Genomic DNA, 27,641 nt, shown 5'->3' with positions numbered 1-27,641 from the left:
CCTGGATTGAGAGGCAGACACCTTAACCACCAAGCTACCACTCCTCATAATATCCTTTAAGGACATGAATGCCTGAAAGGCAGATGTACCCTAACATACATACATACATACATACATACATACATGGTAAAATAATTATCTAAATGAAGACAGTGTTTTAGTCTGTGACTCACTTAACAACTTGGCCCCAATGGTCACTCTAATGTTATGCCTGTGTTTATCAACATTGTGCTATGAAGAATAATTTGATGAAATCATTGACAAACATGAGTAAGGAAGAGATATTTTATTCTACAAAGGAAAGCATTATTAGAAATACATACATGTATACAAGTTATAAGAATGTAATTTTTGCTGGAATGTAATATCTTTATGCAAAGCATATATTTCTTCTTTTCTGTATCAAAAATCTACAATCATTGTCAATTACATATGATCAAATATTTGAGCAGCTTCACAGGTTTTTTCCCCTAATTATTTCAAGTATTAAAATACCACAGGGTCTCTCTATTTATTTTTCCTCTAAAATAAAGAAAATGTGTTAATTAATGTGTTTATTACACAAGAATCAGATAATTTATTTATGTTGTTAGTTTCACTGCTGTTATTTGTCCTTTTGAACAATCAATAAAAGTCAAATAAAAACTACATTTAACTGCATTAAAAACACATTCATACATCAACTTGGATACTAATGTCAGTTTGATTTACTATTTTATGAAAATGTATTCTTAATTCTCATTAATCTGGAGGTATATTTGTATAGATATAGAATTTGCTAGAATTCATTCTTATGAGAAACTTGCCTTACATAGTTTTATATTTATTTTGTTGTACATTTCTTTTTCTTGATTTATGAACCATTTATAATCTCTGACAGATCGTTGTTTAACGTGTACAGATATAACTACAGCCCTTGTATATGAAAACTTCAGTACAAAACTTGAAAATGCTGCCAGCAGCCAATAAAAAACAAAACATACTGTGTAAGAGAACAGCCACAGAATATTTCAATGTATCATATATACAATATAAATGTTCAACATACATAATACATAAATATTAAACTAGAGGTAACAACTTTATAAAGAAAAATAAAAGAAAGATTATGGTAAAATGTTAATAAAGAAAGGTAAAAACTAAAAATAAAATCTATAACTATAACACATGTAATTAAAGTGACATTATGCCATTCCAAGTGTGAACAGTGAGTGAACAGGTAAAAGTTAAAATAAGTTCACATTTTACAGTAATTCCTTTCAATTTAAAATTAACTTTGTATTAACAAATTGGCCAAAAGGCAATTTGTACAAATATCAGAACCTTGAAGTTTGATTTATAAAAAGAGTGGGACAGTGTTTTGTATTTTAGGCAGATTTATATTCTATTGTAAACATTTTCTTAGATCAACTGTTGGTCAATCACCATTATAATAGTCAATATTTTAAAATATATGGCCATTCAGCTCAACTTGACAATGAAGCAAATGAGCATAATGTCACTTTAAGTATGTCTGTAATTTTTATATTATTAAACAAAACATTTACATCTAGGTTATAAATTTAAAATTAAGTTACCTAAAATCTTAAGAAACTGTTTAATCTTCTATCTTTTGAAAATAACTTTGCATTTTGAAATTTTCCAAGAAAAAACAACAAAAGAAAAAAACAACAAAAAACAAGAAATTATCAAATCTAATCTTAAACAGATAGAAACACACACTTTTCTCAGTGCTAGATAGTAAAATAAAAGCGACATGCAAAAGGGTGAATAATTTTGCAACATGCTTACCAGACTTATCTGCCCTTGATAGTTAACAAATATTTCAAGTTTGAAGTGAATGCCTTCAAAAGTTTTTGATTGAAAAAAGAGGCAAATATTTTAGCATTATCTGCCCTTCTGAAATGCTGTTGTATTTTGATAGTAAACATGTAAATCAAGCTTGAAGTGAATTACCTATGTGAAAATGGACATTTACAACAAAAATAAACAGCGCTTAAAATCTAAGTTGAAAAAAGGGGCTAAAGTTTGCAAAAAAAATTACTTAGGGTTATCTGCACTTTTGAAATGGTGTCCTTTTATGACAATAAGCATGTAGATCAAAGTTTGAAGTGGATAGCTTTTATAGTTTCTGAGAAAATGGACCTTAACCAAAAGGTTAACCAACGCCTATGCTGACAAGAGGGTCATGACAAGAGCTCCCCTTTTTTTTATAAGAGGAGCTAAAAATAAATGCGTTTATCTTGAATTGCACACAAATAAACAAAGAACAAATCTAAATAAAATAACAAACATCTGGACAGAGTACTTTCAAATAATGAGAAATTGCTCGAATAAGAAATCAAACCATCATATATCAAGTTATTTTACATGTAAATTTAAGATAATAAAATTTCAGGCAAATCTTTAACAATGTTGTTGACTAATTTTTAATGTTAATTTAATGCAAAATTAGTCTTTAAAAAACTACATATTATTTTTACATTAATAAATTTCATGTAACTAAATATCAGTTAAAAATTCAAAATTTAAAGTTTTAGTAACTGTTAGTAAAATTCTTAAATCATTCCAAAAAATGGATTTTGTCCTCGATTAAAGTGTATACATATATAAATTATATAAAAAAATAAATTAAAAATATCTAACAAAGAAGAACATTTCAGTATAGGTACTTTCAATTGTATATTTAGGTAACTTTTGATCATTTTCTAGCCTGCTGGACCAATTCCAATATTGTATCTAGTAAATAAATTGACTTTACTATTTTAAATATTATAGAAAAAGAAAGAGGCATTTGATTATAGACTGCCAATAAAATACATAACAATTAAAACTTAACAATAATATTGGGATTCAGCTGCAGGCTAAATTAAGTTTGATTAATACAATTATGATTGTCAATAAAAAAAGTCATATCTTAAATTTAAATTAATTATGAATAAAGCTTTAAAATCACATTCCTTGCTTTTAAATTTTAAACAAAAATACTTAAAATGTATAAAAATTCACAGTACACTCAGGGATAGAATATTTTATGTTATACATACATATACCATACAAATAATTAAGTAGCAGATTTTTTGAGAAATTTATGGTAAAATTTTCACCTTTTCATTGCGAAATAAACAAAATGCTGTTGCTATATAAAAATCAAAAGTCATGAAAAGGAACCACATGTAAAGACAGTAAGTATCACAGTCAGTTTCTGAATGTCTTAATTTATCACATCATCTTATATGTCTTAGTTAGTGGTAACTTTGTAATGATAGCCCTTCTGGAAAGAATTTACCACATCTTTTTCTTTGGAATGGAGGAAGAGCCACTGCTTGAAGCTGAAGATGATGGTCTCTCATTGTCACGGAAACCACTTGCTGTGGTCACAGTTTCCCTTCCGTTCACCTGATGATATATAAGAATTATTCTATAATTTATACACAAGAGTTACTTTGAAATTCAGCATGAAAAAATAAATAGGAACTTTACAAACGAACCAGGAAACTTAAAAATGGGTCAAAATATATTGCTATTTTTGCAATATTTTAAGTCTATTTGTTGTAATGTTACCAGATTTTTCAATACTAGAGGTGTTAACGCTTGTTTGTAAAAGGCAACCACTATCAATAACAAATTTTCAAAACTTTAAAAGGGGCATAACTTCTGGTGGTATTGGTTATTGCCATGATAATCAAGTAATACAAGTTTCAAGTACCTTTGGTTACTAATAATAAGCAATTTTGACAAAATAAATCAAGTTAAAAGGGGGCAAAACCTCAAAAATATAGCTTTCAGAATAATTCCACTTATGTTGTTTTTTCTTTTTTCTTTTTTACAGTGCACTCCTTCTTTCTGTTATTTATTTATATTTTTATATTATACTTTCACTGGAATCTCGCTAGTACTTTCAGAACTATTCTCTGGACAAGCAAAATACAGACCATGTTAAACTAAGTGTGACCTTGACCTTAGTGTTAGGGGTCTGGGATTGCACATGAGCCATTGTCTTAATATGGTGAATATTTGCGCAAACTTATTTCAAATTCTCTAATGAATGGAAAAGTTGTGAACGAACACAAAACAGGCCCTATAAAAGACAATGTTAAGCTCTGACCTACAAGTGTGACCTTGACCTAAGGGAAGGGGCATGACACACATGTTATTATAGTGAGCATTTGTTTCATGTTATTTCAAAATCCCATGATGAATTGTTGAGCCACAGACCGGACAGACAGACAGAGGCCATTTTTAATTCATATATATTTTTCCTTTTGAAAAGACATGGGAAATAAGTATAAAAGCAGGCGCAGATTTAACAAGTAGGGTGTAATGTACACCCGTCATGTGACATTATCATATAACCGAAATACAGGTTGAATATAGCTACTATTTCTTTTTTTTCTTACAGCAAAAATACTAGCTTTATGTATCAGAAACAAGATATTAAGAAACAATTTCTATCAATAATTTCATTTTCTGTCTAAGATATAACTGTTAAACAGTATAGTTCATTCACCTTCCTGTCTCTAAGGCTTGTCTGGGAGCCAAACAGTTTCTCTATCCCTTGAGTTCCTTTAGTCATAGCATCCTTTATCTCCTTGTCCATACCAGGTATAGCCATATCACCAAATACCTGAATAATTAGTTAAGTAAGTCTATTAATGATTCAAAAAAATAGTTTTTAGTACTGAAAAAAGTGAATTCACATCTTACACATAGATTTAATAAATAAACAAGATATATGCATTACTGACTTATTTAGAATTATGTATTATTTACTTATTTAGAGTATTTTATAAGATTCTAACCATACATATGTTTAGTCCAATGTCTTAAATATCTAAGCAACTCAATGACTATACATTATATCCCGATTTGTACCTCAACAACAGCTCCATCTGGAAGACGTAGAAACTGTCTGTAGAGTTGTCGGAGCCCATCAAGATGTACAGTGTGTATAGCTACATGAGTAGTTATCTCCTTGTGTGTCTCTTTACGTCTTTGTTCATCTTCCTCTAGTGTACACTCATTCCATATACTCTCCTCCATCTAAATATTATAACAACATCTATCACCAACAATGTAGTAATGTATAACAACACAATGTAGTACCGAAGTTGTTGTGTTGAGAGGCAAGTTTCATTAAATACATAACACATAGAGAATAAGTCCTATTGGAAATTAACATTACAAAAAAAAGTAAAGAACATCAGATTTATCAGTTGTAGCCACAGATAATTATAAAGTTTACAATCAAAATATCACAGTAAAATTATATTTACATCTTCTTCCTCCCAGACATAGTCAAACACAGCTACTTTCCTTCGTTCACCTTCTTCACCACGCCACGCCTCCGCTCTGTTCACAATGTAATGTAATTCCTGATTAGATAACTCCAGATCATACGGTACGAAGAAATTCTCTTCCTTTCCACGAAGACGCCAGTAAATGTCCAACAGACGACCATTGTTGTGTAACCTTTAAACAACAACATGATCAAAGCACATGAAATATACAGGATACCTTTTATACTTGGTGTCCTACTTTTGTTCTACATAAAACATGAATATAATTTTTCTACATTTCAAAGTACATATCAAAGTACATCGAAAGTTCATATACTATAAATAAACTGTTACAATTAATAATAGAAAGCCTAGATATTTGAAGGGAAAATTTAATCACTGACTACAACATAGCCCTTTTAACTTTACATAGAAGTAAATAAAAATTACCTAAGGAAGTACATGTAGACGAAAGCTCCTGTCACAAACATAAAACCTAGGTACAGAAAGGCTGTTACAAAAACCCCACCCAGTCCTGAACCTTCAACACGGTAGAAATGGTACCAGAGTTTGACAAAGTCAGCGGTCGGAGTGGCACTATCATCTTCATAACGCTGTTACAAAAATAAAATAACATTTTTTTACATAGTATGACTTTTGTAATAGCGATAATCAATCTTTGTACAGAGTGATAACTTTGTATAGCACAATAATAATAGGCACAACATAAATGCTTCATTTATCATTTCAGTTTTTTTTATTTTGCATCAAATGGAAAATAAGTTGAACAATACATGGTTAATCCTTACAAGCAAAAATATACAATCATAACCATGGGAAATGATGTGACATGTCAATACTTAATCTTCTCTATAATATTTTGCTAAAACAGGATAGCACAAGGTTTCAATATTCCAATATAATCCAGCCTAGTATAATCCATGAGTTAAATGTTTTAGATCTAGGTATTTATATGGTGACAAGCTGACTACTAACAGTATTCAGTACATTTTACAAGAAATTTTGTGATTACAACAATATGATTTCCAACTTTTACCATTCTGTTATAGGAAAGTGCAGTATAATATACGCATTAAACCTTAAAGCATTATAGTGACCTCCCAGTCAGATGAAAACACTAAACAGACCTCAGACTTTGGTTTCGGTTTGTTAAATGCTTGCAGGCTGATAGAAAGGTGCTGTGTACTATTTCTTAATTAATTAACCTTATCATATCATTATGACAATACCATATTCTACTCTGTAGTAATATATTTAATTACATGACATAACTGACCATACATGTATATGATACAGATTTTCTACTTGGTCTCATTGTGCATATAATACAAGCAGCAAAATATATGCAGGTATATAATAAAATTTTCTCCATATAAATTACAATTCCAACCTTCAGTATACAGTCCATGGCAAGGGTCAAAATTGGGTCAAGGAATGTCATGATGCCATAGGCCATCACAAACTTGCATCCGAAATCTGGAAAATGGTCGAATATTTTCTGGAAAACTGCACACATGGCAATCAGTAGAATGAAAACCAGAAGATTAAACATTGGTCCAAGGATAACAACAGCAATTTCCTGTTGACTGGAGAGTAAGGTTGGCTGATAATTCAGTTCTACTGTATACGGGAGGAAGTTGAACCTGTCACAAAATAATCATTAAAAATAATCTGTATTAGTCAATATAAACAAAGCATTACTTGTACACTTCTTCCAGTTATAACGCTTACCTCAGTATAATGCTCATAGATCTTGCCTCCCAAAAAAAAACCCATAACATATTTTTTGCTGATTTTAATTTTTTTCATGTAGATTTATAACGCTCCATATCTGCTATAACGCTTGTTCAATGTGACAGTCAAGTATAATGAATAATTGTAATTAGGACACTTATGAGTGCAGAGGGTGTGAAAAGCATGCACAGTTTATGCAAGGGCAATAACTCCACAAATACTGAACAAATCCAAAAGAAAACACTCATTTGCATAACTAAACATGCTGTAAAGTTCCATGACTTCAAGTCAAATACCGGTACTATTTTAGCTTTGCGTGACAGAAGTTGAAAATTGCAAATTAGTCAAGAGCAATAACTTTAACAAAACAGCATTTGTTTAAACACGAAACCCCATGTGCACAACTGCACATGCTGATCAATATTCTAGTAAAGTTAATTGACTTCAGTTTATGCACTTTATAGCTACATGTGACTCAACATTTTGGAACGGACACACGACAGATTAACAAGGGCAAATCTAAATCCCCCCAGAGTGGAGGCATAAAAAGCATGTACAACAAACATGTTTTATCTTTTTGTTTCATTTTACTTACACCACTTACTTACAAAATTTAAAATATTATTAAAGATAAATTATTACATATGATATGAAGTAGTTAAGTTTGTTATAGTAACATTTATCTGACTTACATGTTGATTGGAATATTGATAGAGCTCAGAAAGAACCACTGGCCCATGTAATGTACAAATACCCTCAGAAAGAACACCATTGTCAGCATGAACATCATACCCCAGAATTCACGACCACGCCACTGTGCTATACCCAGTTCAGACATAAACTGACGTGCCACATATTCCATTTTCTCATACGCTTTACGCTGTGGACGACCCATACCAGCCAATGGATCTCTAAAATCATCACAACATAATTTTATATATATTTGTTATAGTTTACTTTTATTAATATTTTATGTGTTCCTTCCAAGATTACCTGGAGAATTATATAAATGACTGGTAAAAAAACATACTGAATCTCTGTGTGGGCACAATTACTATTTTTAACATTTTGTCTTGTTTATGTTGTTTATGCTATCATATTTTCAAGTTGTAAATAACAGTAATCTAAGATGTATGCATCTATCTAAATTTTAGTGATCTCAATGACCCCATGTAAAGTGCCCTGGAAAGTGCCCAAGAAATTATGGCACTTATGATTAAAGGAACCTCCAAGTCAGCCTCAAACAATCAAAAGGGCTAACTGGTTCAACTTTTTTTTTTGTTTATGCTGTGAAAAATTGTCAATTACTGTTTAAATAATATAAAAATCTTATACTGGATGCCGGTACAGACCGGAATATCTAGCTCGAGGGTTACTGTTTACAGCTGTAACGAGGCTCTGCCGAGTTTTCGCTAAACAGTTACCCTAGAGATAGGTATTCCGGTCTGTACCAGCAGCCAGTGTTTGATTCTTTTTCTTGCATGTTACATATCAATTATTTTCTATTGAATGCCGGTACAGGAAATTACAAAAACTGATATTTTCATTACGCCCTTTTTCCTATAGTAGCGTATGAACTTACAACTTCATTCATAACGGTAAAATGACGTCATCCTAAGAACGCAATTCATTCATAAATTGTGCGCGGCAATGACGTCTTACATGGGGGATGTAAGACAGGGTTTTCTAGCACTGGTGTAAACAGTAGATAATCCTGTCTGACATGCAAGAATACAACTTACTGTACAGACATGGTGTGTTTCTCCAGTTCTTCAAGGTGTGTAAGTTTCTTTGCAGTATAGTTAGGCTCAATGATAGCTGTCTTTGGCAGCACAGTGTATAACTTATCATGATATGCATCAACAGGGTTCTTCTCATATTTCTAAATAACAAAACATTTCAAAATTACTAACATCTATTATATTATAAGTTGACTTTAAAACTAATAAAGTATGACATTTAATCTAAACTGGGAATGTCAATTCTTAAACGCCAACCGTATTTCACAATCATGTTCTCCATCATATGTTAATATGAAAAATTTAACTCAGGCAAGCATTAATTAGAGAGAGAAAATGTAGTTTTTTCATTACTGATTTCTTTAGATCTGAGGATGGAGTAAGTAAGAACACTGATATATATCACTTATAAACAGTCAATTGATAACAAATGATCAGATATTGATATATAAACAAACCTTGTAGTACATTCCAGGCATATGTTTGACCTTTTTGAACTCTTCTTCATGTTTTATGGCCTTGACATCTTCTGGTTCACTGTCTTCTGGATCACTGTCTTCCATCAGTAGCAGGTCAAGTTTCTTGTCCTTGTGCATCTTTCTTGAACCATACATTGTTGCCTTGTCGGACTCCTTTACATACAAAAAAAAACAAAAAAACAATAAAAACACTATCAAAATTAATGCTCAATATATCAAAATCTTAAAGTGTTTGATTCTTTTTCTTGCATGTTACATATCAATTATTTTCTATTGAATGCTGGTACAGGAAATTACAAAAACTTATATTTTCATTACGCCCTTTTTCCTATAGATGCTTTGTCAGACTACCCAAAACTTTAAAGAATAAACTTGCACTTTGTCAGACTACTCCAAACTTTAAAGAATAAACTTACACTTTGTCAGACTACTCAAAACTTTAAAGAATAAACTCACACTTTGTCAGACTACTCCAAACTTTAAAGAATAAACTTGCACTTTGTCAGACTACTCCAAACTTTAAAGAATAAACTTGCACTTTGTCAGACTACTCAAAACTTTCAAGAATAAACTCACACTTTGTCAGACTACTCAAAACTTTAAAGAATAAACTTGCACTTTGTCAGACTACTCAAAACTTTAAAGAATAAACTCACACTTTGTCAGACTACTCAAAACTTTAACGAATAAACTTGCACTTTGTCAGACTACTCCAAACTTTAAAGAATTAACTCACACTTTGTCAGACTACTCCAAACTTTAAAGAATAAACTTACACTTTGTCAGACTACTCAAAACTTTAAAGAATAAACTTACACTTTGTCAGACTACTCAAAACTTTAAAGAATAAACTCACACTTTGTCAGACTTCTCCAAACTTTAAAGAATAAACTTGCACTTTGTCAGACTACTCAAAACTTTAAAGAATAAACTCACACTTTGACAGACTACTCAAAACTTTAAAGAATAAACTTGCACTTTGTCAGACTACTCCAAACTTTAAAGAATAAACTTGCACTTTGTAAGACTACTCCAAACTTTAAAGAATAAACTTACACTTTGTCAGACTACTCAAAACTTTAAAGAATAAACTCACACTTTGTCAGACTACTCCAAAACTTTAAAAATAAACTCACACTTTGTCAGACTACTCCAAACTTTAAAGAATTAACTCACACTTTGTCAGACTACTCAAAACTTTAAAGAATAAACTCACACTTTGTCAGACTACTCCAAACTTTAAAGAATAAACTTGCACTTTGTCAGACTACTCCAAACTTTAAAGAATAAACTCACACTTTGTCAGACTACTCCAAACTTTAAAGAATAAACTTACACTTTGTCAGACTACTCCAAACTTTAAAGAATAAACTCACACTTTGTCAGACTACTCAAAACTTTAAAGAATAAACTCACACTTTGTCAGACTACTCAAAACTTTAAAGAATAAACTCACACTTTGTCAGACTACTCAAAACTTTAAAGAATAAACTTGCACTTTGTCAGACTACACAAAACTTTAAAGAATAAACTCACACTTTGTCAGACTACTCAAAACTTTAAAGAATAAACTCACACTTTGTCAGACTACTCAAAACTTTAAAGAATAAACTTGCACTTTGACAGACTACTCAAAACTTTAAAGAATAAACTTGCACTTTGACAGACTACTCAAAACTTTAAAGAATAAACTTGCACTTTGTCAGACTACTGAAAACATTAAAGAATAAACTTACACTTTGTCAGACTACTGAAAACTTTCAAGAATAAACTTGCACTTTGTCAGACTACTCAAAACTTTAAAGAATAAACTTGCACTTTGTCAGACTACTCAAAACTTTAAAGAATAAACTTGCACTTTGTCAGACTACTCAAAACTTTCAAGAATAAACTCACACTTTGTCAGACTACTCAAAACTACTCAAAACTTTCAAGGATAAACTTGCACTTTGTCAGACTACTCAAAACTTTAAAGAATAAACTCACACTTTGTCAGACTACTCAAAACTATAAAGAATAAACTTGTACTTTGTCAGACTACTCAAAACTTTCAAGAATAAACTCACACTTTGTCAGACTACTCAAAACTTTAAAGAATAAACTTGCACTTTGTCAGACTACTCAAAACTTTAAAGAATAAACTTACACTTTGTCAGACTACTCCAAACTTTCAAGAATTAACTTGCACTTTGTCAGACAATACAAAACTTTAAAGAATAAACTTACACTTTGTCAGACTACTCAAAACTTTAAAGAATAAACTTGCACTTTGTCAGACTACTCAAAACTTTAAAGAATAAACTTGCACTTTGTCAGACTACTCAAAACTTTAAAGAATAAACTCACACTTTGTCAGACTACTCAAAACTTTAAAGAATAAACTTGCACTTTGTCAGACTACTCAAAACTTTTAAGAATAAACTAACACTTTGTTAGACTACTCAAAACTTTCAAGAATAAACTTGCACTTAAAATTGTCAGACTACTCAAAACTTTCAAAAATAAACTCACACTTTGTCAGACTACTCAAAACTTTAAAGAATAAACTTGCACTTTGTCAGACTACTCAAAACTTTAAAGAATTAACTCACACTTTGTCAGACTACTCCAAACTTTAAAGAATAAACTAACACTTTGTCAGACTACTCAAAACTTTCGAGAATAAACTCACACTTTGTCAGACTACTCAAAACTTTAAAGAATAAACTTGCACTTTGTCAGACTACTCAAAACTTTAAAGAATAAACTTGCACTTTGTCAGACTACTCAAAACTTTAAAGAATAAACTCACACTTTGTCAGACTACTCAAAACTTTAAAGAATAAACTTACACTTTGTCAGACTTCTCAAAACTTTTAAAAATAAACTAACATTTTTTCAGATTACTAAACAAACACAAATAAAACTAACACTTTGTTAGATAAAAACTAAGGCATTGTCAGCAGGCATAGATCCAGAAATAGGCTGATTTCATAACTATGCAAACAAAAATTCTAATATTTACAGATCACATAAACCGCAGCGCAGGAGTGTAATAAAGCCATTTAATAAAAACGATATTACACTAGTGTAATAACAATTTTATGTGACGTCATGTGAGCTATATAGAAACAAAGCGTTATAGCGAGCTAATGTTAGCGTTCCACTATGGGCACGTCATTGAAAAAATACTAATATTAAAAGTTTACTGTTCATATTTTATATATGTTATAAATAGAATATTATATTCGTGTAGATTCAATACTAAATTTATTGAACGAGTTGTATAAAACAATATTATGCTCGCCAGAGGCTCCCATAATATGATTTTATTCAACTCTGAGCGTCATTGAAAAAATACTAATTTTAACAGTTTACTGTTCATATTTTATATATGTGATAATAGAATATTATATTCGTGTAGATTCAATACTAAATTTATTCAACGAGTTGAATAAAACAATATTGTGCTCGCCAGAGGCTCACATAATATGATTTTATTCAACTTGTTCAATAAATTTAGTATTAAACTACACTCATTCAATATCCTCTATATATTAGGCAGCTGTAATCTGAGATAATATATACTGATATCAGTAATCTAATCTAGCGAGGGAATCTTATCCTTAACTAACTTACACAGTATCATACAGAAGCTTGAAGATCTTCACCAATCCAACAATAAGTTATTAACAGGGTCTCCATGACCCCAAGTATAATTAATATCACACATTAAAACAATTTACCTAAAGGCATGCAGCGTTTGTGTTTGACTGCCTGTGTTACGACAGGGTGCTCAGCAGGGATACAAGCTTTTATTAAAAAGGATTTTGTGTTCTACATACTAGTATATGCTGTATTTTGAGCTTTTATGTCAAAAAACCCCATAATTCAGAATATATTTTGGGACTTTCATCCCATAAAGTCCACCAACCACAACCCCACTCCTGCCCTCATCTATATATCCATGCCTTGTCAGATTACTCCAAAATTACAAATAAAAGCCAATGCATTGCCCGAATTTCAATTTATATCAAATTTTGTGCCATCTAATATATATCTTATATCATTTATGGTTCAACATCAAACATACTAACAGATAGACTGCAATAAATACTGTTAATAGATAATCTCAAAATACCTACCCTATATCAAATTTTTTTAATCAAAACAAAACAAACATAAAAAGCATCAACTGAATATAAACATCTTTTGCTTATGTTTATAAATTTATTTAAACAAGTATAAAATGCACTTAATGATATATTAGAAACTTTATTTTTCCCACAAAAAGGAAATGAATTTCAAATATTTAGATACAAGAGCAATCAGTGATCACATGTGTCGCCTGATGACACAGCCAATTAAGCAGTTGTATTGAGAGTATAAGAGAAAAAGTCTGGACATAACTTTAGTATTGTTTAGTGTTGTTATTTTTTTCTGTTCTGTTGGATCACTGATTTCTAGCAATTTCATGTTGAAGAATGATTACCACTCAAGCTGTTGCTAGGCGGACTATGAGAGGATTATCTCTCATGAACAGATTCAATCAAACCAAATCAAATCATCCCTTTTCTAGATTGTTAAAACAAAAAAAATAAAAAATTAAAGGCCCATAATGCCTTTTGTATTCAAGGGCCATAACTCAGCCAAAACTCCTTAAACCAGAAAACCCGTGTAATACGATATGTAATTGAGGTACCAATCCATAAAGTTTCATTCAAATTGTATAAGTAGTATGAGAGACAACTTTTAAAAATAAAAATCGTTAAAGGGCCATAACTCTGACAAAAATCAATGAACTAGAAAATGCCGACAAACTACTTGGTATTGATCATTCCTGTAGAGTTTGGATAAAATTGCATCAGTACTGGACAAGTTTTGCAATAGAAGGACAGACAGACATTCTAACAAGACAGTACTTATGTGACTACTTGTCTTCACTGTTCTCCCTATTGTTCTTTTTAGCCATATAAAGGAAAATAGCCACATAAAATCTTACAGAATTAATGACATCCAAGAGAGTACAGTTACTTATTTATCCTTTAGCCATGCAAGTATTCAATAATTGTTAGCTCGGACAGACTGATGACAGAGAAGTGATCCCTATAATTATGTTGTTGCTACTCTATAGCAGGTGACACAAAAATTCCTAAAATTAAAGGATTTTTTTCAAAGAAAATATTGTAATCATATTTAATAAACACAGCAGTTCATAACAATCACAAGATCAATTACAACCCTACCTTTATCCCTAGATGCTGTAAATGAGTCATTACCCATTTATTATACAATATCATACATACACGTAATACATTTCACTTTTTGGTAATTACTTTAGTAAAACAAAGATAACACAAAAAGTTGAATCCTCATAAAAACTAAAAAAAATAACTCTCATTAAAGACAATTTTTCAAAACTAAAGGAAAAGTTCCAGCCTAATATTTATCACAGATAAAGATACACCCTTATCATATGAAAAATAAGGGACTCGAAAAATAAAGATTTTTTTTCAATATTGATTATTTCTCAATGTATCCATGGTAACTATACTGACCTCTAGTTTGACCTTAGACACAGTAGCTGTGGTGCGTGAAGTAGGCATGTTATAACCAGGAGGCTCAGAACTTTGAAGACTAGACCTTGATCCCCTGAAACATAATAAATATAAATAAATGCTGTCAGTTTTCAACAATGTTTGTCAGAACATAAACTGTGAAATAAAATATATTTAAATCAGTCCAGGGTTTAGACATGTTTTATGTTGAAAGGTGAGAGGAAAGAAATAGTAAGACAATATCCTTCACAATTTTGCCAGAGAGACACAACATTTTATCAACAAAAATAACACTCAAGGCAAATGAATGTTTTACCCCAGAACCTGCACATTTGTTAATGTATCTCAATGCACATCAGTCAATAAATAAGGGCAGTAATAGCAAAAATGTAAAAACCTGATATAAATTTATACACCTTACAATATTCCAACACACTAAAGTGATATTTTTTGTAACAAATATTTTGATTGTTTTTAAAAAAATATACAACAGCTTCTTTTTCATCATACTTCCAGTTGGAAAACAAACAAAAAATCAAAAGAAAATATCACTTGATAAAAGTCTTTGGTAAAAAATCAAAATAGATTTTGACTGTTATTGATCATCCTCATAGTTAAATAAAAGTTTGAAATTTGAAAAATGTTTCTATTACAGAAATACACAAATTCTTAAGTGATATTAATTTTATCATAAGGGTACTCTTGACAATATATATAACTTATAAGACAGTGTCCATTTTTCTCCGGCCTTATATACTCTGAATATTAGTTATGGGAAACTAAATAAACTACAATGTTAAACTGACACAAACATGTCACATTAATACCAACTCTACTTACATCTCACTATTGATATCACTCTGGGAGCCAAGTATTGGGGCCTCACCATCTCTATACTCATCACCCCCTGTACGCCTTCTGTCAGGGTAGGCTGTCATAGCTGAGGAGAATTCTAATTCTACTTCATACTCCTTCATGCCTGCCAAATACCTGAATATACACGAGAAATATAGAGTTATATACCGTGTGTCAGAGACTCCACCCATTTAGCTCAATAAGGAGAGCATCAGATTAGTATTCTAGGGATTGCTGGTTCACTCTACAGGCAAGGTAAAATTTCTCCATAACAATACATCTCGGACATTGAGTTTAATGGTCATTTGTCTCCCATTGCTAATTTAGAAAATCATGTTGGTTAAGTAGATGGTCACTTGCGGAAAAATTGGTAAATACTGGTTAGTCATCCAGGTAAGCTGGTGAGATGGTTTCACCACTGAGGTATGACCAAAAGATGTTTAAAATGGGAGTAAAAAACAAACAGTAGTCATGAACTGTGTACTGAACACTTTCACTTTCAAATCAACCTTGTTAAAAAATTTTTTTATAAAGAAATCATTAACTTTGCAAAACATTAATTTTACTATCGTTATCTCAACATTGCTTTTCTTGATTTCTCATTTTCTCAATCAAATTTTAAAAGGCACGATTTTTTTCTTCTTTATCTACAAATGTATATAAAATATATTTGTCAAGTCAAGATTTCTGCACAATGAATAACTCATAAAGTAATTAGGTAAAAGCCATAAGATACATCATACACAGTTTATCTGACAAAGATAAATAGGTATGTAGATGCCTGATGTAAGAAGAATCTGTCATTTATTTATCTTGATTTTTCATTATATCAACTTTTTCTGACGGTCTTTGAGATGAAAACAGTTGACACAATAAAAAGGTTATGGTAAACTATCACCTTGGTAACTTGACAATTTCCAGATAAAGGTTACACAACCAGTGGTCAAGTTCACCAGATATGAGTTGTTCTATCATCTCATGTTTTTCTATTTGAGGGTCCATCTCTCCACGAAGGAAAGGAACTCTGTATCTGTAAAAAAAAATTTTTATCTAAACATTTAGAAAAAAAGCAGTTTTCTTTTCACTTCAGCAAAATATTCAAAATTTCAAAATCTATTCCTGTATTACTATTCTACTTAAAAGCAGTGGTTAAGTATAAAAATCTACAGCTTAACTAAATGAACAACCATTTGTCAGTCAAGGATAACATGTATTTCAGTTTAAATAAATGACTGGAAATTCAATAAATCATTGTGTTTAATATAAAACAATCAATAGTTAAAGCCTGTATCTAGTAACTTACTTTCCCTCAATAACTTCAAACTGGGCATCACAAACTGGGGCACAACCCCAGGCAACCACCTTGTCAGTGGACACTACAGAACCCCTTAACAGATACAACTCAAACACCACAACCATTCCTGGCTTCAGGGATGCCTTTGATGGTAAAACTGTAAACATGCACTGGTCAAACTGAAAACACAACCAAACAAGTAGTAAATGTATATTGATCACTAAGCAAGCCACAGGTAGTAAACAAAATATCTTTAATTGATCTTAAGTATTGCCAATAATATTTAGTTGGAAGTGGACACATAGATTTACCAAACAAATAATAAATGGTACCATTTCATGTGTCTTACTTATTACTGACTGAGAGCAATCTTTTAATATCTGTGTTCTAGAAAAATTAACTTTACTAAATCTTCACTAAAAGTGATTCATATCCTCATCAACCACTTTACCTTTTTGAAAAATATGCTGACAAATAAATTTAAACTGAACAATTTTATCCTATAATTGAAACAACTTCTAACAAGTACCAACCTTCAGTTCCACATTGTGAAATCCTCCTTCATGATGTACAGGAGCTGTGGCCGCTCCCCAATGCTGTCCCTTCATCTCACTCCAGCGGAGGATATTACCTCCAAGTCTGTCATATAGTGATACCATCATTACATAACGTCCCCCTGAAAATAGTAGACATTTTATCTTCCTAGGTCTATTACTACTTCCATTTTTGTTGTTGTTTATAATATACATTAGAATTTCTGTATTATTTTATGCAATAAAAAAATTAATTACTGAATGTTCGTGTTTGTGTGGATTGCCTGTTTATTGTATTATTTATGAAATTAATGTATTATCTTAATATCCCAAAAATAACTAGAAATGGACAAGGATGCCAATGTCATGTGACATTTATGACACATCCTCTGACCCTCATGAAGACATTAGCCAATTTATACATTGTCTGACTAGTTAAAACATGGGAAATAGGCAATAGCTCACTGGGTCAATAGATCACTAGGACAATAACCCACTAGGACAATAGCCCCCTGGGACAGCAGCTTACAGGACACTGGAAAATAGACCAATGCTCAATTTGGCATAAAGGACAAAAGCCCACTGCTAATTATAATTGGTTCAAAAGAAGTTAAGATACACAAGTTTTAAATTAGTATGAAGGACATATAAATTACATATACGTAATGCAATACATGAGTAATTAGAAATGTGTCCATAGGACACAGATATAACTCTAACAAAACTGAATTTTTCCACATGCGAAAACAACAGGGGTAAAACTTCACATGCTAATCAGTGTTCCTATAAAATTTGTTGATCCTAGCTCAAGCACTTATAGAGGTACAAATGACACAACATTATGTAATGGTTTTAACTAAGTTAAGGGCAATTACTCTACAAATACAGAATAAATATACACATGCTGAGGAACATTTCTGTAAAGTTTCATGACTCCAGGTCAATTATTTCTTGAGCTACCTAAAACTCAAGTTGAAAATTGCAATTATTTACATAGTCAAGGACAAAAGCTCTACAAATAATAAATCCACAAGCAAACCCCCAGGTGCAAAATTACACATGCTGACAAACATTCCTGTAAAGTTTCATGACTCTAGGTCAAATACTTAAGCTACGCACAACACAAATTATGAATTTTTACTGTCAAGGGCAATAACTAACAAAATTGAATTAATCCACAAGAGAAAGCAAATGTGCAACTTCACATACTGATCACCTGTAAAAGTGTGGATAGAGAGACAAGGGCAAATCTAATGCCCTCCTAAAGTGGGGGCATATAAAGGCATAAAAACACATAAACATGAAGAGGAAGACTTACTAGGAAGTTTATCTTTCACACCACGTAAACATTTCAACTTTACTTGAACAGGCTGTGGTGTCAAGTTCCAGTCTACTTTCCACCTTCGACCTCTTGTCCCACCATACTGCACTTCAGTCATCATCAAGTCACCAAAAAATGACTGAAAAAATATTAAAAGTTTGATTGTTACTTATATTTTTTTTTCAAGCAAAAGCAAATACTTAAGTTATTAACATAATGAAATATGAAGACTTTGTGATACATACTTTTCAAGATAATCAGCGGAAACCAATTTGACATTTAAGGTCCCTGTGACCTTGACCTTTGACCTAGTGACCCCAAAATCAATAGGGGTCATCTACTAGTTATGACCAATCACTATGTGAAATATGAAGACTTTGTGATAAATACTTTTCAAGATAATCAGCGGAAACCATGTGGTCTACTGACGGACCGACAGACAGACCGACATTAGCAAAACAATATACCCCCTCTTCTTCGAAGGGGGGCATAAAAATACAAATAACATACATGAGATAGTTATGGATATTGACAAAAGAATCTGTTATGGTCACAATGGCCTTATTTCAATCAAAGTCCAAGCCAGAGTTATGTGTCTTGAAAATTGACCTTGATTTGTAATTCAAAAAGCATGAATCAAGTTTCAAGTGCATACAATTGGTAATTGCTTTTAAAGATAAATGATGCAAGCAAAATATGAACCATAACTTTTCTAACTCTGGTTATGATCCTGGCCCCGTGTTCACAAAGAAAAGATCAGGATCAGGATCAAGTGATCCTGATTTTATTTTCATTGTTTTATGTTCCTAAAATTTATCATATTTTGCTATAATTAAATGGTACATATTCAAAATGTAAGAAAATGATGATTTACAACGAAACCAACCTAGTTTTGGATAAGCACAGCAAATTACAAAACAAATACAAAAATAATCGGATCAAAATAAGGATCAATTTTAGGATCAAGATCAATATTTGGATCGACTTTAAAATGCGGGTATCTTACAAAAATAACAATAAATTTATTCTAAAATTTCGTAAACATGTTATTTCAAGTCCATTTTTATCAAGTTAACATTAGATATTTAATCTATGAGGATGAGCAAGGGAAAAACTATGAGTTTTTTAATTTGATCCTGATCTTGATCCTGATCCTTAAATCTTTGTGAACACGGGGCCTGATGACATGTATTGTGTTTCAAGTGATAGCTTAAGTATTTTTTAAGATTTATGTTGCATGCAAAACCTTATCAATGATTTTTTTTAAGTTCAAAAAGGGCTTTTAGTCAATATCCATGCTAGAGTTATGACCTTTGAAAGGTGACCTAAAGTCTTCAGTAATTTTAGAGATTTATGTTGCATGCAAAACATTAACCAAAATTTTTCTAAGATCAAAGAAGCACCATAATTCTGTCATAATCCCTGCTAGAGTTATGGACCTTGGATAGTTACCTACTATTATGCTCAGAAATAAGTGTGTGAATAACACACTTATTTCAAACATACAAACAAATATCATTATTGGTTGATGATGCTGAATGCAAATATTTTAACGAAGTGTTACACAGATGCCAATGATGATGCCTTGGTAAGTAGGACACCCCTACTTTTCTTCATAAAGTCAAATATTTTTATATTATCTCTCTTTGCCAAAATACTTTGGGAATAAGTTTGTTTTACAGCAGACTAAATTATATACAAATTTATTACCTTAACTTCACCCTTCCTTCGTTCAAGTACACTGATAAGCTGACTTTCAGCACGGCGAAATGATTGATGTAATCTTTCCATCAATAACTTCTCCCTCTGTCGTATCATCTCCTACAATATCAGCAAAATATTTCATGACATTCTACATAATGCTGTATTCATATAAACACATGATTTTATAATTGTATTTACAATAAAATATTGATATAACAACACAGGTATGACTACAAGAATAGTATACTCCTACCTTTCAAATGGCAAATTCTTAGTTATAATGTCATTCTATAGAATAAATACAATAATACTTAAAAATATATACCAGTATGAATTAGACAACTTTATATATAGAATATCTCAATAAATATTTCTTATATTTTCATGGTATCTTTACCTGTAACTTGCTTTGTCCTACAAATAATTGAAGACTTACAAGAAAAATATTTTTGATCAAAAGGATAGACGTGAAACACAAATAAATCATATCTAAAACAGTGATCAAATAAGCAAATTAAAATGTGAACAATGATTTAATCAAAGATTCCTTGTGCAGTTATCACATTCTAATAACATGTCATTGGAACTCTTTTGAAAATGTATACTACCATTTACTGTAATAATACTTATTAAATCTCATGATACTCATTCAGGATACTATTGTCAAAGTCAAGAATTTTACATCTAGTTTTTAATTTCCTACAATTTTCCTCGCAAAAATTGCCACCATTTTCCAAGGTTTGTGACATGTTCAACAAGATACTAATGTGCAGATTCGAGAATCATTGATTCAAGGTGCTTGAACTGGTTTTCTTACATCACATGACTTTTTGAAACCATTAGCATGACATCTATTCAGTATGATATAACAAGTCACTGGCTCACACTTATTCAGAACCTATGATTCTAAAATGTTTTCCAAGTGCAAGGGTAATATCTTATAGTTAATGGGGCTTTATTTTAGACTATTAGTACTGTTAAGATGTAAGGTATAGGATTTTTGTCATCTGAGATATGTAGCCCAATATCTTACCACAGAACCATATCTTCTTGCCTGATAAAAGCACATGAATAAAGAACATAGATCATGTAGTTTTTTCCTCTATTTTATCATAAGTAGCACAAGGCTCCAGCACATTACTTTTTCTAAACAAAATTAGAATTGTGTCTAATTTTATCATAATTTCTTCAGTAAAGCAAGGGTTGTGTGCTCCATTTTTATCAGTACTTGAATGATAGTATATTTCTGAAAAAACTGCTTTAAAAAAAAAATAAATAAAAAAAATGTCATTTTTTTCTGAAGAAGACTAAACGTCGAAAGCTTAAGAAAAGCGTTTATTTTGATTGAACTGATTATATGAAAAACTGCATGTCAGAATTATCTTCCTTTGATAGTAAACATGTTACAGTGAAGATATCTGATGGTTTTTGAGAATATTCAAAAAGTGACCTTTAAGGTAGCTGTTAATTGCAAAAGAAGGTAAAAGTCTACACATAAATGCATGCATATATAAAGGTAGAGACACAGCTTTTTGCATGCGACACAATTTTGTGTATAGAACATTTGTACCAAGTTACTCTATAATATCCTTCAATGCATGACAAAGTTACAGTCTAAAAACCTATGTGAACCTTAATCTGTAAGTGTGACCTTGCCCCTTTTAGGTACATGTAGTCACATAGTCCTTAGACGTGACATGCTGTCTTGATGCCAAGTTATTTTAAAATTCTTCAATGCATGACAATGTTAATGTCCAGACAAGAATGTGTACCTATAAGTGTGACCTTCTAAGTAGGGACATGTGTATTAGACGAGACATATCATCATCATGTGGTAGACATTTGTGCAAAGTTATTTTAAATACTTAGTGCATGACTAAGTTACATTCCGGACACGAATGCTAAGAAAGTGGGGAAGCACAGACAGACATTGCGATTTTAATATGCCACCCTCCGGGTGCATAAAAATGACCTTTCAAGGACATTTGACTAAAAGAAATGCCTCCCAATTTTAATAGTGAAACAAGTATTCCAAGTTAAAAGTAAATATCTTCAAAAGTTTTCGAGAAATATTAAGCTTAACAAAATGACTGATATCATTTGTATGTAAGCTTTGGTAACAAAAAGGTATGACAATTGGTACAGACACATACATATTAATACTATAATAAGTAGGTTGTTTATTACCTCCCTCCTCTGAAGATCTTCTCTCCTATCCTGAGTGTATTTAGCCACCCTTTTCTTAGCATCTTCTTCACGTCTAAGTAACTCTTGATGTCGACTCCTCGCCTCATTAGCCTATAAATATATTTATTACATGCTTTTCGGTGGTTAATAGAAATATATCAGTGATATAAAACTGGTAATTTTACTGTTTGAAACAGTGAAATTACCACTTTGATAATTTCACTGTTTTGAATTTAAGCCGCTTATGTTGTTTCAGTGAAATACCAGCGTGCACAGTACTGGGTACCAACTTAATGATGTGACGTCGAAAATGACGTCACGTTGTATTATTATTTGGCGCGCTTTTCATTCAGCATTAGGTTTAATGTCTTTTTAAAACGTTCCTTTGCATGTAATAAAAAGAAAATTTGTTTAGTTCAGTGTAAGATCAAAATATATTTCACCTTGTGAACACCAAAAGTTCATATTTCACTCGTGGCTGCGCCACTCGTGAAATATACCTTTTGGTGCTCACTCGGTGAAATATATTCCGATCTTACACTAAACTAAACAAATATCCTCTATATCATTTGTAATATAGTAATTTATATTGAAGGAACAGACCTCTAGATTGAGGTTATATAATTTATATTGAGGACAGAGACCTCTTGGAAGAAGTATTGCAATTAATATGGTAGACAGAGACTTCTAGTTTCAGGTATTGTAATTTATATTGAAAAAAAGGCATCTCTTATTTGAGTATTGTAATTTATATTGAAGATAAAAACCTCTTGTTCAAGATATTGTATATGTTCATCTCTCAGTTGTTTCTCCTCAGTCTGTACGTCCTCTAATGAAACATTGCCAATCATCAACAGGTCATCACGTACTCCTGCCTCAAAATGATCAAGATACGGACTCATCTCTGATTCTTCCATTTCAAGCTTCAATTCTGAAAAAGGAAAAAGACAGAAATATTCATGATATTAAATTTTTTATCTTTGGGGTACCTTATGATAAAATCAAAGAGAGATAAATTCAACAAACGTTACGTGTGTGCTTTAAAGTAATAAGAACAATGTACTAACATCTTCCACTAATCAGCATAATGTATATACTATTTACAATTTTTACTTTTTATCACTAACCAAGCAAGAAATCTGAATGAAACTCTTCACTATCTATTATATAAAAGAAACATTAAATACACTATAAATAAATATAAATAACATTTCAATGTTCTCAATTAAAAAACAAAAACCAACAAAATAACACATAATTTAGCATACTGGTGATTTTTTGGTATTTTTCAACATGTTCTGGTCTAGTAAACAGTGATGGAGGTTGCTTTTTGTTGCCAAGGTCACCCTCTTCCTTCTCCATTGTCTCAAGGAGTCGATACAAATCTGGTAACGTATTATCAAACTTTGGTGGCTCTGAAACACATACATTACAGGTTTATATTCTTATACAAAATGAAATCTTTCTTTAAATGTGATGGACAATAATAATTATATAAACTGTAAGAATAAAAGATCACATAATTATGGTAACATGTTTACACAGAAAGAAAAGATGTTGAACACTGCAGATGTTTAGTAGCCCATTAAAAGCTCATTTTATATGACTGTTAATAATGAATATAACTGCATACAAAACAGCAATAGCAATCTATTTTTCTATTAGTTTAATATAATGAATTGTGAATTTATTGTGAAATTAGTTAGACAATTACTTTTAGCGTCCCTATTTTTCAGATTAAAAAAATTAGGATAATAAAAGAACATATTGTAAGAATAACCAGAAACCTCAATAAGTCACTAGTTCCATCAAAGTTATGAAAAACCTGCATTGATAGAAAAATAAACACCATTACTTTGATATACATGTTGAGAATGTATTTTGAATTTATCATTTATATAAGTTATATACCATATTTATATTCTTCTTCCACTTGTTGTGTAACATTGACTTCTTCTGTGGTGGTCTCTGTTTTAACAGTCTGAAAGTGAATAAAAAATTGAAACTATCATTTATAGTGTACAATATCGCTGATATATAATAAATACCTAAATGTTAAAATTTATAAATTGCAATGAAATATAATGGTGTTTTTAGTTCACTCCCTATAGCCTTAGTGTAAAAAAAATACAATAATTACTTTATTCTCTATCTTTGCCCTGAATAACCTGCTGAAATACTTAAAATATCCATTTTCCATTTTAGAACTGTCCATTATCAATTCTACGGAAATGAGGATGAAATTGTCCTATCTGTCAACAGTACATAGCCTAGACAGACAACATGGATATGCAGACTGGTCGGACTCTATACTAGTGGCAAAGGCAAATCTCTTTCAGTTCTAGCAGGGTAATGGTCATTCCAGGTCATTAATTTCCTGGATAAATATTTTACATATTAATTAATACCTTGTAAATTATTATTACATAATAAAAAGTTTGATGCATATGTCATATTAATTTTAATCACCTATACCAGGGCATTTTCACCCTATCACTATAGGGACCAAAATAAGGACCTATTCCCAATCCAAAATATCCTCTTAATTTCCCAATTTCCCCCCAAAAAATCCAAACAGTTGCCTAAAAATAAAACTGTTTCATCTTTTGAGAAAAATTGAACTGTTTTGACTTGTTTTTGTAAAAAGGGACAGGTTTCATATACATGTTAAAAACCTAGAGTCTGGTATAAATTTGGAAAAAATATTCTACTTTTTTTGAAATTTGAGAAGTTGAAAAATCTACCATACATACAATCATATGGTATATTTTTCAACTTCTCCAATTTCCAAAAAAAGTAGAAAATTATTTCCCAATTTATGCCAGGGACCTTTTCCCAAATTAGCTGGAAAAGGCCTTGCACATGTTTGTATAATAATACCCTGACCACTTTGTTTCAATAAAAGGTGAAAGGTCATTTAGTCTTTTGTAACACATGTTTTCTAAAATACTAATGTGGGGGTTTTCTATATTAAAACCTTCTTACTGTGGTGACAGTGTTTTTATTGTCACTATCTTCACCAGAGTCTCCTTCTGGCCCCATTCTCTCCCTGCCATGTCCACCTGTTGCCATAGTTATTGTTTCTTGTCTCTAGCAAATCCTGAAAATGAATGTCAATTAATATCTTTTACATGCAAATCCTGAAAATGAATGTCAATATCTTTTACATACTAAGATTTTGTTATATATATTAATAAAATTAAAGTTAGTTGCATTAATGTCAGATGTCTTGAATATGAAATCAAAATGTAATCCCTAGACAAGTGCTTTATCTTTGCAACAAACAAATTATTCCTCCTTTTTAAAAAGTCTGACTTTGAATCACTAAAATAGCATTATCAAGTGATTTTGCCACCAAAAATCAAACACATTCTTCAATTTTCACAGGTGCAATCTATCATGAGGTATGTTTGCAAAATTGCAAAGTTGCAAACAAATGTCAAAAGAAGTAACCTCAGACTGACCTGTGTGTTATATATTTGTAAAACACAGACACATTCATTTGACATACTTTGAAATACATGTCCTGTTCTTCAAGTTAAAATTTCGTAAACAAATGAAAAATGGTTCCACATTTATGTCCAATTTATGGAGTACCAAGTTTCTGATTTTATAAGGATTTTCATACAATGCAAACAGAAGGGAAAAATTTGGACCCTGAAAAATGTCCAGTTTACAGATACTCTGGTTAAGTGGAGATCTGGTTTGCTGGTTTTTACTGTGTAAAGTTCAAATCCATAGTTATAATTCCCCTGATCAGTAAAGTAAATCAGCATGAAGTGGCGGCATGGCCAAGTGGTTAACGCGTCAGACTAGTTATCTAATGATCGCTAGCCGCATGGGTTCAAACACCGTCAGGGACTAGTCATAGTCAAAATATACTGACGTGCCAAATCTTGATTCTGAGATATTTCGTTCTGGGGCAGAATAGTAGAGGCGAGATATTGCCCAGACACGAAAATAGCACAATATCTCGTTGCGCAGTACAATTACATGTAGTTGGACTAGGACTAGTCAGTGTTTCCTTGAGCAAGAAACTTTACATTCATTGCTTATTACTTGTTGGTTCCAGGAACGGATTTGAGTGTGTCTATAAGCTAAAAGCTACACAATCAAACTAAAAATAAATTCTGTATAAACCAAATCAGCACAACATGAAGCTTTATTAAATGACTTCACAATTTCCTTCAAGCTCAGAGGGGCAAATAACTCTAAATAATAAGACTTACATCTCACAAATATTGTCATCATGAACACTGCATATGACATGTTTGAAATAGATCTAAATAAATTATAACTTATAATAGAATCTAGTTATATTCAATACAGTAGTAAAGAGACAAAGATAATGATACTGGAAAAACTTGTTACTGAAATCCTTCACTCTGATCTATCAATATTTATATATACCATACACTAAACATTTAAATATTTATACTACAATAAAGAACAATTATAGGCCTACAAAGAAAATTACTTGGCAAAATGCCACATTCTTGAAAACATTATTGATCAGTATACAGTATAGATATCTTGTAAAAATCTAATTTTGAAATTAAAAAAAAATATGGCACCCTTTTTCCAAAATAGAAAAATTATTTTTTTTTATTCATGTCATGAAGTGATTTTTTTTACAAGAGAATACAATTTAAAACTCGAAATATGTGTTGTAAGTTTTGTTGTTGTTTAAAATAAATGTGTGTGCGTTTTCTTTACCTAGATCATTATCGTTTAAAGATAGTTTGCTTAAAATTCGTGTATTGCTACAACTATGATACTGCTAAAATGTTTTATGCATAAAAGAAGATACTTACAGGAGGAAACCAACTACTTAATCAGTAAAATAAAATACACTTATGGACGCACCTGCCGTCAAATGTCGGCCATTTGTAAACAACTCTTAAGATACGTGACGTCATGACTCAAGGTAGACAACTCCTGCAAAACTACGATGAGGC

General features: G+C 31.3%; 1 protein-coding gene across 3 annotated transcripts; it reads right to left on the bottom strand.

Moving 5' to 3' along the window:
- Positions 1-271: 271 nt before the first annotated feature.
- Positions 272-27,641, bottom strand: LOC132749240 (uncharacterized). 3 transcript variants are annotated; one of them, XM_060738958.1, is made up of 23 exons: positions 27,550-27,641; positions 25,669-25,783; positions 24,595-24,664; positions 23,952-24,098; positions 23,451-23,614; positions 22,684-22,794; positions 20,503-20,613; positions 18,790-18,931; positions 17,472-17,614; positions 16,948-17,117; positions 16,543-16,674; positions 15,630-15,779; positions 14,790-14,883; positions 14,478-14,492; positions 9,232-9,405; positions 8,777-8,916; positions 7,727-7,945; positions 6,691-6,943; positions 5,730-5,893; positions 5,277-5,472; positions 4,876-5,043; positions 4,511-4,627; positions 272-3,399 (listed from the first exon to the last, which is right to left on the bottom strand). In XM_060738958.1, exons 2-23 carry the CDS (start codon positions 25,753-25,755, stop codon positions 3,286-3,288), a joined length of 3,081 nt encoding a protein of 1,026 aa, XP_060594941.1. In that variant the 5' UTR covers positions 25,756-25,783; positions 27,550-27,641; the 3' UTR covers positions 272-3,285. The 3 variants fall into 3 exon arrangements, with proteins under 3 accessions (XP_060594941.1, XP_060594942.1, XP_060594944.1); XM_060738959.1 differs by having other exon boundaries at positions 27,498-27,597; XM_060738961.1 differs by lacking the exon at positions 14,478-14,492 and having other exon boundaries at positions 27,550-27,639.

Source organism: Ruditapes philippinarum, unplaced genomic scaffold, assembly GCF_026571515.1.
Source record: "Ruditapes philippinarum isolate M1 unplaced genomic scaffold, ASM2657151v2 ctg3420_1_1_1_1, whole genome shotgun sequence".
NCBI lineage: Eukaryota > Metazoa > Mollusca > Bivalvia > Venerida > Veneridae > Ruditapes > Ruditapes philippinarum.
The sequence above is the reverse complement of the archived record's forward strand: the minus strand, read 5'-3'. Positions and strand labels throughout refer to the sequence as shown.